The sequence below is a fragment of the Amblyomma mixtum genome, chromosome 2, assembly GCF_055824585.1.
Source record: "Amblyomma mixtum isolate Tamu chromosome 2, ASM5582458v1, whole genome shotgun sequence".
In the NCBI taxonomy this organism is placed as follows: Eukaryota; Metazoa; Arthropoda; class Arachnida; order Ixodida; family Ixodidae; genus Amblyomma; species Amblyomma mixtum.
In genome coordinates this window covers 289,872,311-289,885,886 of record NC_143013.1, presented here as the reverse complement: position 1 = coordinate 289,885,886, position 13,576 = coordinate 289,872,311, and the positions used below count along the sequence as shown (strand labels likewise).

Below are 13,576 nucleotides of genomic sequence, written 5' to 3'. Positions count from 1 at the left end.
AACTTGTTTCTAGTGGCTGAAGTGCGTGTGAGCTTCTCGAGTTGTGCCAAAGCGATACTTTGCTGCGGCATCTTCCAGCCTTTCACGCTGCAAGCGAGAGCTCCAAAAACTCCTGCTTCGGAATCCTTTGGAGAACTTTCTTTTCCTCTAACTGGTGTAGCTTGTGGCGCACTAGCCTCTCGTGCTGTTGCCCTTTCAGCGAGTCTTCATTTTGCCTCCCATCTTCTTCGCACGTTTATGTTCAGGATATATAGCTGCAAACCCTCTCTTTTATCTCTCCTTAACCTTTCTCTATCCTGTGCATATTTTCCTTCTTACGTCAGCGAAGCATGCTTAGTTTCTCTTGCATACGATTAATAACACTGTCTTGTTTGCTTGAAGAATAAAATAAACATATATACGGGTAGCGGAATGCACACCGTGAGCGTGATTCCCGCTTGAAACCGAAGAACAGTAACGCCGGTGAACATAAGGAAATTATTGGAATATTTAAGTGGAAGTTATTCCGAGCAATAAGCGCTACTCCTATTTTTCGATAAATAGTTCCGGAAGTGTTTATTCAACAGGCGGTTTATTTCTTCAGCACGACCACTAAAAGTCACTCATGGCTGTGACTTATACACGCACCTGTCATACGTTTCACAAAGTAGGTTTCTTGACCAGTAATTTTTTTAGACATGCTTAACTAACAAAGCCCTGTAGAGACTATTATGCAGTCTGAAGTTTTTTTCTGTTTATAGCGCAGGAAAATTGAGAATAATAAATGTAAAATGATTTACGGAGGCCATTTCTTTATGACCTGCGATTCACTCTACAAAAGAAATTGCTTCAGAATTAATGCGTTTTTTCACCTATCTCTACATTCGCATTTCTTCATAAATCCCATCAGAAATGTCGCCGAAAGCATGATCGGCGGAAGGAGTTGAATTTTATTGCATCTTCCACGTTATTTTTTGCATGAGTTTAGGAAATGTGGCATGTATTCAGCAAAACACTAAACTTTTAAAGCCACCTACATGCAGTAATATTGTGTAACTTGACTTCCAGAGAATAACAGTCATTATTATAATCTATTAAATATCTTGCGCTTTAGCTTGAGCGCCAGTGAGGAAAAAAATCGAAAGCATGGCACCAAGAAATCATACCCCCGACCTGCTATCAGTTTCATTCCACGAAAGATTATTTTCTACCTTCTAAACACTTTATTAGACTGTTAGCTTTACAACCCCAATTTTATATTTCACAGATGTTTGTTTGTCAGAAACCTCTGACAGTGGCCCACCTATCGCGGTGGGCAGGTGGCAATCTGCCGACTATAGTGCCAACTATGCAAAACACTTTATTGAAAATTACTGCACGGCCGCAAGTGCGTTTCGATCACGCGGCGGCGCGAACATATCCGCTTCGCTGGTCACTGCATTAGATAACTACTTCATCGCGGCAGCCGAAAATATCGCGTGTTTAACGGCCACTCTCTCGAGCAGCGCTTAGGATGTCGTCGTCATCAGCAACTTCCATCTGTACGCATTGGATCCAGAGCAGACAGCTGCCCTATTGCTCTCTTAAACCGGTCATCGAACCGAAATCGAAACTGAAGTGAAAACCGAATTGCTAGCGCACGTAGTTTGCATTTGGCCTAACCACGATAAATAGTCGGGCATATTTTAGTGCGAAAGCAATGCTTCACGAGGTAAAATTGGCTCACCGATTTGTGCGATGCCTGATCTTGAGCGTTACTTTCGGCAAACCATAAATATAAAAATTTTTAAATACATAAAGTAAATATTGCCACAACTGGGTCTCGAACCCACGGCGACGAGAACAAATCTGTATCGCTGGCCACGCGCACAACACGAACGCACTAGGCTATCGCCTCAGCCGATCACACTTCGTGGTAAACTGCAACACACCCTCACCTATCAACTAATACTGCTATCATCAACTAATACTACTAACAAACTAGCATTTGCGCTTTGAGCTACGTGGTGGTAGTGACAGAAAGATGTGCGCTGCATGCGTTGGCGTGGGCAACGTTCTGGTAGAAAAACGGCAATGGGGCAAACCGCGTTGGCATTGACGACACTGCTGCAGAAACAAGGCACTGGAGTATAGGCCGCAGGCGTACATTGAATAAATTGGCATAGATGATGGAAAAGTTGAAGACGCGCATAACTGGCTCCCTATTGGTCAGTGGATACATAAACTGCGCTTTCAGGTACGTGAAGTTGATGTCCGCCAGCAAAAAACTGTGCTCGCGCACAATAATTCGTACCTGGCAGTGCTACCACCAGACAATTGTTTACCACTCCTCATGATGCTCGTTTACCCGGATAAGATTTTTCATGAACTTCATTTTTCATATTCGAGGTAATGGCGGGTTCTTGTAAATCAATCATTAGCTATTGATTATCATAGATTCAAGTGATTTATTAACTTTGAAATTAAAGCCGCCTTTATTTGAGTACTTGTTCAGTTACTAATCTAATTTCTTTAATCATCTTAGTGACCGTTCCCACCTACACCTTTCTTGCTTTGACACTGAGAGTGAATACCGTAAAAGAAAGTTACTTATTTCAGATTTTTATATTCTGTAAAGATTTTTTATTACGCTTTTATTGAAGCTTACAAGTCACTAAAGTGGTGTTTTGGACCATGCTTCAAGGTTTACCAAAGAGTACTCAATCACCACAAAAATGCCCTTAGTAACGCAATGTTTTACTCTGTCGCTTTGTTCACATTTCACTGTGCATTGCCCTGACAAACTTTTCCATTTTCAATCCTCTTAAGGAAAGTATATTCGTGAGCAAATTTAGAGTACTTATTCGAAGCCAGAGAATAATCTAATAAGTTCTCTACAGCACTACCATACACTTCCGACAAAACATTACTGCTGATTTTTTTTCGCAGATCGTACCTTTCAAACTTGTACAGTCCTCTACAGACCTGTCTTGAGCGCTCAAGCAGTGCACGACGGAGTACAGGTTTCTAATTTACAAGTGCCCTATGGCTCTAAACACGACCTTATCGTGCATTCATACTCCCATGATTTAATTTAATTTAATTTTTTGGTTGGAGGTGATCAAGATTGGGCGTTATGTTTGTTAATCTTTTTATGACTGGTGTTGAGTGTTGCTCAATATTACTTTGTTCACTGATCATTTATAACCGAGTTTCATGTTCGTGTCTTCTGTTGCTGTAATAACAAATGTGTACATTGGACCTATACTAGCTTCGACTATTGGTCTAGCAGTTTTTGAAAACGTTTGTAATATCTGAAGGGAAAATGAAGTGAAGTGAAGTGAAAGTTAATATAAGGATTTCACTCCACGACTCTTTAAGAACTGCATAAGGCTCGTCAGGCAGTGGTGATTGTCACCAATGCAGAGTAGAGCTCGCGTGTGTGGACGACTGTACAATCCGCCAGACGCTGCTTTGCTTGCGAAAGCAAAGTTAGACATCCGCTAATTCGAGCAGCGAGAAAGTGGCTTATATTTCAGAAGAGGACGCTAATGCAAGTACAGGATAAAGCAATAGCTCCTCACTTTCATGTCCCTTCAAGCGGCTTGCGCTTATTTATTTTCAGCATGAAGCTTACCTTGTGTTGCACGCATTGTCTACATTTCTGTGCAAGTGCTTGTGTGTTCATTTGGGTCCACCGTATTCCATACTTCCTTGACGAGCATTTCAGAGAATACAACTAGGTTTTCTCGTATGTGCATATATGTTATATATGCAGCAACAATGTGAAAATGTTAATATTTTCACTAGTCTTTGTTAGGGAATAAATTGCTGTGCTTATAGTAAATTTGTTCACCCGCGCCTAGATTTTAACAGCGTTACGCCGGAAATTCTCTGTGGTAGGCGCATTTCCGTCGAAGCCGTCATCGCGCCGAGAGTAGTATCTCATGGCCTCGAATTATGGCGTTTTATTACTGGCCGTGAGCACTGACCATAAGGACCACGAGGTGCTGGGGAATAGGCGCTCTCGGGGATATGTCCTATGCAGTCATGTGATGCGGCTCCTGCCGCCAGATGACGCACTTCTGATGAGGACAGGAAACAGGGCGTATATGTTCGACTGGAGTCCAGCCCCCCCCCCCCCCCCCCCCAAATGGGATGCCGTACTCTCCAGTTATGACCCCGGATGACCAGAGCGAGCAAGGTGGTAAACCAGTCCAGGCTGACGGAAGCCACTGAAGGGCCCCTCCCGGACGGCACGAACTTCGCTATATTAGGCCCCAAGCAAGGTTTTACACCTTCACCATCACCCAGTTCATATATTAGAATTCATTCCCTCGAAAAATAAGAAATTAAGTGCGGGATGTTTTCTTTATTGCAACTTAAGCTTTATTTTGTGTGTTCACATTACTTAGGCTTCAACTGCAGTTTAAGCTGTAGAGCCGTCCTCCGCACTTTGCTTTATCTTGTTTTTTTTTTCTTCATGGCTACTGAGATTTATTTTTTCATCACTTATTCTCTACTTACTGAGTGAAAGACAAATTTCCTTTAGAAGAAAGATGAAAGAGCATACACAATACACTGACTGCCACACTGCCAGCGCCATCTGATCAACTCAATATTCTGTGCCGAGCGACCAAATGTCGCACTGCAAACAGATGGCGTGCGCTTGACATTGAGAAAAAAATATTGAAAAAGGGACACATTAAAAGTTTGAGGCAAGCACACAGATTGGTCAAACGTTGAAAACAAATAGCTTTATTGTGTTGTTAAAACTTCAAAAAACACATGGCATGTGTGTAAACTGTAAATATGCTACTGGCACCATCTGTCATAAATCCGTTCACAGTCCAACGCGCAAAAAGCGATATACAATCCATGTCTCTTATATGAGCGACTCCACGAATGCCACAAAAAATCTCTGCAACATGTACACACACAACAGAAAAAATGATGAAACAAATAATGTGTACACAAAAACGTTATGAAGATCTAAAGCTACTTCCAAGTCGATCATTATTTTTTGATGATCACGTACATTTAAAAAAATCTAACTCAACGAAATTTGTGTACTACTCGTGTTACACCAAAACTACTCAGGTCTCGCTCTGTAGTGAAATAGGAATTTTCATTGCTGCTGTACAATCCTAAAGAGACCGATTTCGTTAAGCTTTGCATTGTCTTAAACAGTGGCCTATAAATATAGGATTTGTAAATATTTCCTTTCGGCATGACCAGATTGTCAGACGTGTTTATTTGAGAGTCTTAAAACATCTTTTATTTGTTAGGGCCACGTGGACTACGACTGCTTCTGCCTGGCGCCTTCGCTTTATTGGTAATTAATGTTTAAGATATAGCGTCTAAGTTAGTTCTTGTGAGTAAAACGAACGTTACAACGAACATAAAATGGGAGCAAAGCTTTATGTGGCAACTCTGTTCATAAACAAGCTCTCTTATCACATCATACGTTTGACGTATTTTCATTGGCCGCTTCAACACCATGCAAACCGCTGTCAACCTCTGCGTTTATGATAAATTTACTTTTATAAGCATTATTCCTCTATACCTCCTCACTTTAGAAAATGACGTAGTGGCTAGACCTTCCGGTGAATGAGAACTAGAGGTGCAGCTACTGTCAATTTTTGTGCCTGATTGAAAACCGGTGTAATTTTTAAACGCAGCTTTCATAGTGACATAAGCCCTCCAAAAATATGGCTATTCATACCTGTTTTATGTAATCTCAGGCTCCGTGTGGAAACATTTTGTCCTGAATTCTAATGCGAATCATGAGCCTGAAATTTCGAAAAATTTCTCTGTATGTGAGCGGGCTCACGCCCTATACAATTAGAAACTGACATTAGCATCGACGGTCTTGGTGCTCGAGAAAACGAGTGAGTTCTGTCCGCAGTGCTTCGACTGGGACGTTAGTCCTACATTCCGTATGTCGTGCTCGTATATTATCTTACCGGTGCCATATCACGTGTAGAGAACCCCGTGCAAGACAACATGCATCACAAAAAATTGTGCGTCACTACAGAGAAAAGGGGCGGTTATTATAGTGTAAACACGGTAACGCGGAAATGAATGAAAGGCTCAAAGCTCGTGAACACTTCGGCAGTGAGTGGCGAATTTGGCCCCTTCTTCGTACAGTCGACGCTTTTTCACACACAAAAAGGAAGCGTTTTTACTCTCGCCGTATTTGGTCTGTCTGTACCGCAATCTCAATTTTCACCGATTTTCTAGTGTTTTGTACGCTTTGATTATTTTCAGAAATTTGCCTTTAGCTTTTCTCGCTAATCGCAATCGATAACTTTTGGACTCAAGATTTTCGCGATCTCCTTTTAAATCCCTGAGCCACATTTTGTTTCACTAACGCTTACACATTGTGGATGTATTCTAACTTCTACCTGTTTCGAAATGGAACTTGTTACGAAATATGTTAAAACTCCGAAATCATTTGTCTCATTACTGACTGTCATATTAAATTCTTCCGTTAAGTGAAAAATAGACTGCTCCGTTCCTTTTCGGCTGTTTTCTTGACTTAACGTCAATAAATAACGCATAAGAACATTTTTGCGTATGCCCTGGCGGAATTCGAAAAAAGGATATTTTGTGCATATATGTCCTTAACCTGTTCCTCGGCAGTAATTAGCACTGAACTTAATCTCGAACAAGTTATTTTTATTTTCCGGCAACTTTCTACCGTAACAAACCTTAAGTCGGGAACATAGTATTGAACATTACGTCGAGTGTGATATTCAGTAAAGGCTTCTTTAAACGGAACTTCACATTCTATATTTCTATGCAGTTACGTGGCGGTTTTTGTTATGCTTTCTATCCTTGTACTTTACTTTCGGAAAAGAAAGCTGTTATCGACTTTCTTTTTGTAGACGGGCTGAGAACCACGGTAGAGCTTATGAATCTCTGCTTTCAAGAACACTGCTTTTCGGCTATGGAGCAGGAATCAGCCTTTCTTAATCTTGAAATTTTTTTAGAGATTTTCATTATGAAGATCCCGGCTCATGCATTCGGTGGAATAGCAAGAAGATACGAATTCAGTCAGGACTGCCAAGGCTATCGGGATATTTGAGGACATAAATAAGCGCGATTTCATTTTCGCTTGGTTCTTGCTCAAAAAAGTGCTAAAGAAGTGCGTAATTTCTTGTTATTTCATGATTGTTAAATTTAGATTTTCGTTTCTTGTTTCTTTTTTATCCTTTTCCGCAGAGACAAAGCGGTATTAAAAATGGCTTTGCTTCCGGCAATTCAACGTGTTTTTGGAAAGTCAATTAATTTAGGGCATCAATCTAGCTTTAAATATTTTTCTTATTATTTTGATTAGCAGCCTTTTAATATTTTCGAGAAATTATGCTGCTTTCATGAGACTTCATTATTGGGACTTTACCGCTTCCAGAAAGTTATGTCGTAAACATTAAGAGCGTTTACATACAGGTAGAAATTGCAATTTTTTGTGCGCACATATGCACTTTGTCACGAGACAAAAAAAAAGATAGTGCTTTCGGAGTGCAAAAGGAAATAACTGTTGTTCGTTTACACCACAACACTCAAAGTTAACCAAGGTATTTCAGCACTGGCTTAAACAAGAGTGACAAAAACTACTGCACAAAAGCATGGTACACATCACAGCACTACTCTGCGTGGGCCGGAAGGTAAAGATAATGACAAGAGTCCACAAGCAACTACACCACGAAGACATATACACAAAACTGCTATCAGAATTTTCATTGTGAACTGAGAACACCTTAAGCAAGACATATATATATATATATATACAAGCACAAAAAAGAAATCACACAGCCACAGCAACAATACGACACCTAACATTATACCAAGAAAAGACTACACGCTATCACGCGTTATGTACAATCGCAGGTGCTAGAAAACAGCGTAGCTTAAGACAGCCGCAGTGGAATGCCACGAAAGACAAAGGTTGCCGAAACCAAAACGAGATACTATGAACATTACATAGCTGGTGAGCTATAAAGAGGTGAAGCCAACTTCTCATTCATTCATAACAACCTCGGGGGATAGACGACATCTGTAAAATAAATAATGTATCACCCTGTTGGCCTTCAACCTACCCCTGTACGTTAACCCAAGAACTTTGCGAAAGGTCAGCCTTGCATAAGGTTGTAACGAGACTAAACACAACAATTTATGCGATGATTGTAGGTTTTTGGTGTTCAGTGAAGTTGTAATTTATTGTTTTTACTTTTTTCAAGCTTGCGTTTTTAGAAAGGGGCAGGGTAAGTAATTATTATTACAGAAGAGAACCAAAAAAGAAATTTGCAGTCGACTTCGGAGATGCTTCAGAGATGTTATCCGGCGATCTTTCCTATGGGCAAGCAAAGCTCCACAAAATAAAAATTAACGATTTTGATTGTTCTTCAAGTTTCTGCGAGCAGCTTTCCTACCACAAGCCATAATAGCTTCAGCAAACCTAAGAAACGCTTCGATGGCTCCTTATTGGTTTATCGGGGACAATCTGTAGACAAAATGCTAGTGAAGTTTAAGACAGCGCTAAACTCCATCATCTGAAGCATAAAACCGAGAAACTGTTACGCGGAGTAGAGAATACGAAAATGCCGCAATAATACCTTGACGAGCTCCGCGCTAGCCAATTGCTAAGAACTCTAAATATGAGCTACTGTCAACTTCGCTTAGTTAAATGACATCTCTTCCTTATTGAGAACATATTACAACTCTTAATTTTTGCAAGAAAACGAAACTTCACGACCATGGAACCTCTGAATGTTTCACACTAATTTCAGGGCAGTTACAGCAGCAGCTTCTCAAAACCAGCAAATTAAAATCTGCATTCAGTGCTAGGTAAGATCAAACGCAAAAAAAAACACAATGCATTTAAACATACCTCTTATAGTTTCAAATATTATAGAAAAGTGCCAGAAAACTAGTGGATTTGATATTTTCTGTCGTAGATTTTTTGGCAATGAGTAACGCGTAGTATAGGTAAATTCTCTAATAGCAGCAATATTCTAGCGAGAAAATATCACGGCAGGTCGTTTTATATAAGTAGATTTATAATTATGCTTTACACAATATGTAATAACATATAGTTTACTTGATCACAACAACGTTCATAAACTTCTTTGCACAATGGTCCAACATTCACATAAATACCAGCACATTTCCATGCGACGCATTAGGCACATCATCATCTCTTGAAATGCAGCACAGGAGCGCAATTGTCTTTCCCGAAGATGCCATGTTGATTTTATGAAGGCTTCCTCACCTGGACGCTCTGAGATAGTGTACACGGCACTTTTAATATGAGTTCCAAAGTAAAAGAAAAGCAATATCGCGTAATTACACATCTTGCGTCTTGATGAAGGTCTGTAGTTTGCTTGATCAAAGTCTTTATGTGCACAGCCGTGGTTTCCGAAAGTTCTGCGCACCGACACAAAAACACTGATGCCATTCGAACAAACGTCTTCGGGTGTTGACAATAATTAATCGCACATTCTCATCTGGAAGCGAATATTGTGCTCTCTTTGCACTGCTCAATACCTGTCAGTGAAATGCGAGATGGTCTCAAAATTTTTCCACGTCGGCGGTGGGCTCTATTCGAATTCGAAATTATATAAAGCATGTCGTCCCACGCAACCTCCCACTTGGTCCTAAGGCCGTACGTTACACATGTTTTATTTTCTTTAATTAGTTCAATCAACTGCGATTATATTTACTGGCAACGCCTCTAAAATTTTAGAGCCTTATTCAGGCCGCACTCACCAATTCAGGGCACATAGAAGGCTTTTTTCACATCGTGAAACCCATCAGCCTGCTTTGTAGCGTAGTTCGCAAACTTCCAGAAACATCACCTAATCTCACGCATATACAGGCAGATACTCTGAAATGCACTCAGTTAATAAAACAGCTCATTCAAGTGTTTGGCGCATTCATGATAGGCCTGGTGCGCGCCGCGGAGACACTGAAGGAAGTCGAAACGCGCCCGCGCACTGATCGAGTTCTAGTTCTCAGGCATAAGGAAGGTAGCAGAAGAGGCAACGTTCGAACAAGACCTCTCAGCACTTCTGCAGTTGTTATACGTGCTCTATAAACTTCACAGCCTTGATAGAACCGCTTTCGTTCACAATTGTGTCGCAGATGTCACACTTCCCCAGCATAGTGTCCTCAAAGCCAGAGTCCCTTCGATCCTGACACTCGTGAGGCAACTGAGTGTGCTGCTGTTGCTGTGCGATAATGCTGACAGGTAGGGGTGTGGAAGTGCAACTGTGCGGCGCTGAGTGCTGGTGATGGTGTGGTTGGTGCATCATATGTGCGGGCGGGTAGTGATACGCTGCCGTCGAAGTGGGTGACATCGAGCGCGGAGATGTGATAATGGGCAGGTCTTGTGACTCGGTCGACGTCAGCGACTCCAGCGTGGTCGTAGTGGTATCGCTGGAGCCATGCTTGGGAGAGTTCCTTGCCACAGCAAAGTGGGACTTCCTGAGCCCTCCGGACTGGGAAATCCTTTGCGGAGGAAAGGCCACGCTCATCTCGTGCTCGTCATAGGCAAAGGATCGGCCCCGCTTCAGCATAGGTCGGCACGGGTACCCGCTCGTTGATGAGGCCGGAGAAGCGCAGGACATGCTGCCGTAGTGGTGTATCTGAGCAATGCTGGCTGCTGCAGGTGAAGCTTGGTAGATCTCAACGGCTCCGACCAAAGCCGACACGCTACTCTGAGACTCGCGCCTAGCATTGCTAGCCCGCCGGTGTTGCGACGAATCGATGAAGTGACGACCCCAGTCTTCCTGGCCATAGCTGCTGTGGCATGACGTGTCACAAGTCTCGGTCGATTCCTCCCTGTTGGCGAAGCGGCCGCGAATGCGAAATGACATGCTGCGGTCACCGGCAGATCCAGCGGTCGACTTCACAGATGTGATGTCGGGGTCTCGCTCGAGTGCGCTTGGGAACCGCGCGCACATGATCTTCGAGCTATCCAGGGACGCCCTTCGGTAGAAGCCGTTCCTAATGGCGGCGCCACGAAGGCCTGGTCCACATTTATGCTGGTAGTATGACTGCTGCTGTAGCTGATGCTGCTGCTGCTGCGCCATCTCATCTACGCACAGTGGCTGCTGCATGATCAGAGATGACCGTCGGGTTGGGGACCGCCTTGGGTCTGTTGTGACGCTAACGATCTTCCAGTCTCCCGACTTGTTCTGGTACAGGGAGTGCGTCACCAGAGGCCGCTGGTAGTCGACGCTGCCACCGGAGCGCAAGGAAACGGTGCTTCCAGGCACTCTCAAGTCGTCGGAGCACTTCCGCTCCTGAGGTGGGCTCTGGTGACTGTAATGGTAGCCGCGCGGAGAGAAGAAGCTGGGCTTGCGCTTCAGGCAGGTGAACATCTTGCGAACATGCTTGCGCATTGCCTTGTTCCTGATTACGTAAAGATAAGGACTGATGAGCGAAGAACAGTAAAGGAATAACATCGAGATGGCCGGAAGGTTGCGCAGCGCAGTGTTGCGCGTCCGCGCATGGGGCTCCACGAGAGTCATGGAAAAGAATGGAAGGAAGCAGGCGGTGAAGGACACCACGACCAAGACGCCCGTTCGCACAGCCTTCCACTCGTCGCCAAAGAGCGAAGATGCTTGACTAAGCGAAGATGTCCGTTTAGACCAAGCCACTCTCCGGTGCAAGTAGAGAGGCGGATGTCCCCCGCCTTCTGGTCCAGCAGACGAGGGTGGGCTCATCTCACTGCTGCTGGTGTTGATGTTGTGGAGGCGGGCACGGGCACTGTTCCTGCGAGCCGCCCGGAACATGGACGCGTAGATCCACGTTATCCGGACAAAGGGCAGAAGGAAGCCCACCACACACAGGACACACGAGTAGGCTATGGTGAGTAGGTTGGTGTCGTACCACGTGACAGTGCACATTGCCCAGCTCTCCTGGAACTGGACGTCCGACACGCCTACCAGCGGGGGCAGCGAGACGATCACAGCGAAGGCCCAGGTAGACACTATGAGGCCGCTCGTTCGCTTTTTCGTAATGGTCATGGAGTAGTGAAGCGGGCTATTTACGGCACAGTTTCGGTCCACGGCTATAAGCAGGATGGAGAAGACGTTTGCCATGGTAAGGCACACGGACACGGTGCCGTGTATTTTGCACCACACGTCGCCGAATATCCATTCCTGGAACATGACGGACACGAAGACGAACGGGAGCACGATGAATGTTTGAAGGAGGTGCACGATGGCCATGTTGAGGACAAATTTGTTGGACGTCATGCGCACAGATGGCCTCTGGTAGAAGAGCACAAACACAAGACCGTTGACGGCAACGCTCGATACCATAATGATGAGCAAGAGGACGTAGTGCACTTCGAGTGAGATGTAGTTGAAAGAGGAGGACTGGTCGTCATGTCCACCAGGTTCGGAGGCCGAAGCAGCGGCATCGGCATCAGCGGAGGGCACGAAGCGTAAGGTGCCTGATGATTCGTCCAGGAGAATGGAGCTAGGGAAGGCAGGAGCTTGGCTCCGGGCAGTGAGGTTGGTGCCGAGTGGTCCTACACGTGGGATCACCTGCAGATCTCCGTCAACGTGCAGCTCCATGGCCTCTCCGGATCAGGAACGCAAGAGGCCGGCGTCAGAAAACACTATGCCACGTCTCGATCTGCTGCTGGGTTCACCTGTAAAAGTAACAAGACAGAAAACACGCAAATTTAGCTCCAGTTATGGGAGGAATTATAAAATCTATCGCATTAGCACGTTCGTATAAAATGAAGGCCCGGTAAATTGACATAGAGCTAAGAAACTGCTTCCTTGAATTAAAGGGTAAAAGAGCTCACGATTTTACTTCTAATTTGCTGTCCTCCATTTCGTGAACTTAAGAATGGATTTCAATAAAGCCAATCGATTGATTTATGCGTGACTTCTGGCTTTATTAGGTGCACATATCTAAATCACATTACACACCACGTGGTAGAAAAAAAAGTCGCTGAGGCCATTTTTCTTTCACCCCAAAGGTTCGTGTATGTGGGTTCCAAAAAAAAAAGCAAATGGAAAAGCAAAGGTTAATTTTCGCGGCCTTGCGTGTCTGAAAATGATGTTCTCACAGCGTGCGGCAAGTTTGAATTATATAACCGGAGCAAATTTTCTCTTGATCTTAAGAATATGAAAATATTTACCGGTAATGACGACCGCCGTGTTTCTCATACATGCAAGGGGCCAATAGGCAATAAATGGCAGCGTTACCAATCAAAGATAGGTAAGATCAGATCAAACGCAGAACAGAGAGCCGAGCTGCTTACCAGTCGTCGGTATGTGCCATGCCTGAATGAAATTATCCAATAACGGGCATTTTGCGCCTCAGAACACGCAGAGTGAAGAACCAGCAGGCTAAAATGGCAGCCGGCCATTTCTTCCCTGTACTCTTTGTATATATTAACTTGGGGCACACTGCAGTGTTGTGTGTGCGCATTTTTAACAAGATTACCGACCATAATTCCTGCCTGGTCTGTAAGCTATGGGTCATCGTATTAAAACACGTTGAGGTAAAAATTAAGTCCCCGAAGGCGTCATAGAATGACTCCTCCTGGAACGCAGTAATTTAATGTTTTAGCGCCTGAATGGGTTACTGA

General features: G+C 43.8%; 1 protein-coding gene across 1 annotated transcript in view; it reads right to left on the bottom strand.

Annotated features, from left to right (window-relative positions):
• Window positions 1-6,778: 6,778 nt before the first annotated feature.
• Window positions 6,779-13,576, bottom strand: part of LOC149364412 (uncharacterized) — a 42,250-nt gene continuing 35,452 nt past the window's right edge. The window contains exon 2 of the mRNA XM_089570109.1: window positions 6,779-12,625. Within this exon, the coding sequence (XP_089426235.1) occupies window positions 10,041-12,548 (2,508 nt within the window). The 5' untranslated portion in view covers window positions 12,549-12,625 and the 3' untranslated portion in view covers window positions 6,779-10,040. The remainder of the gene's footprint in view (window positions 12,626-13,576) is intronic.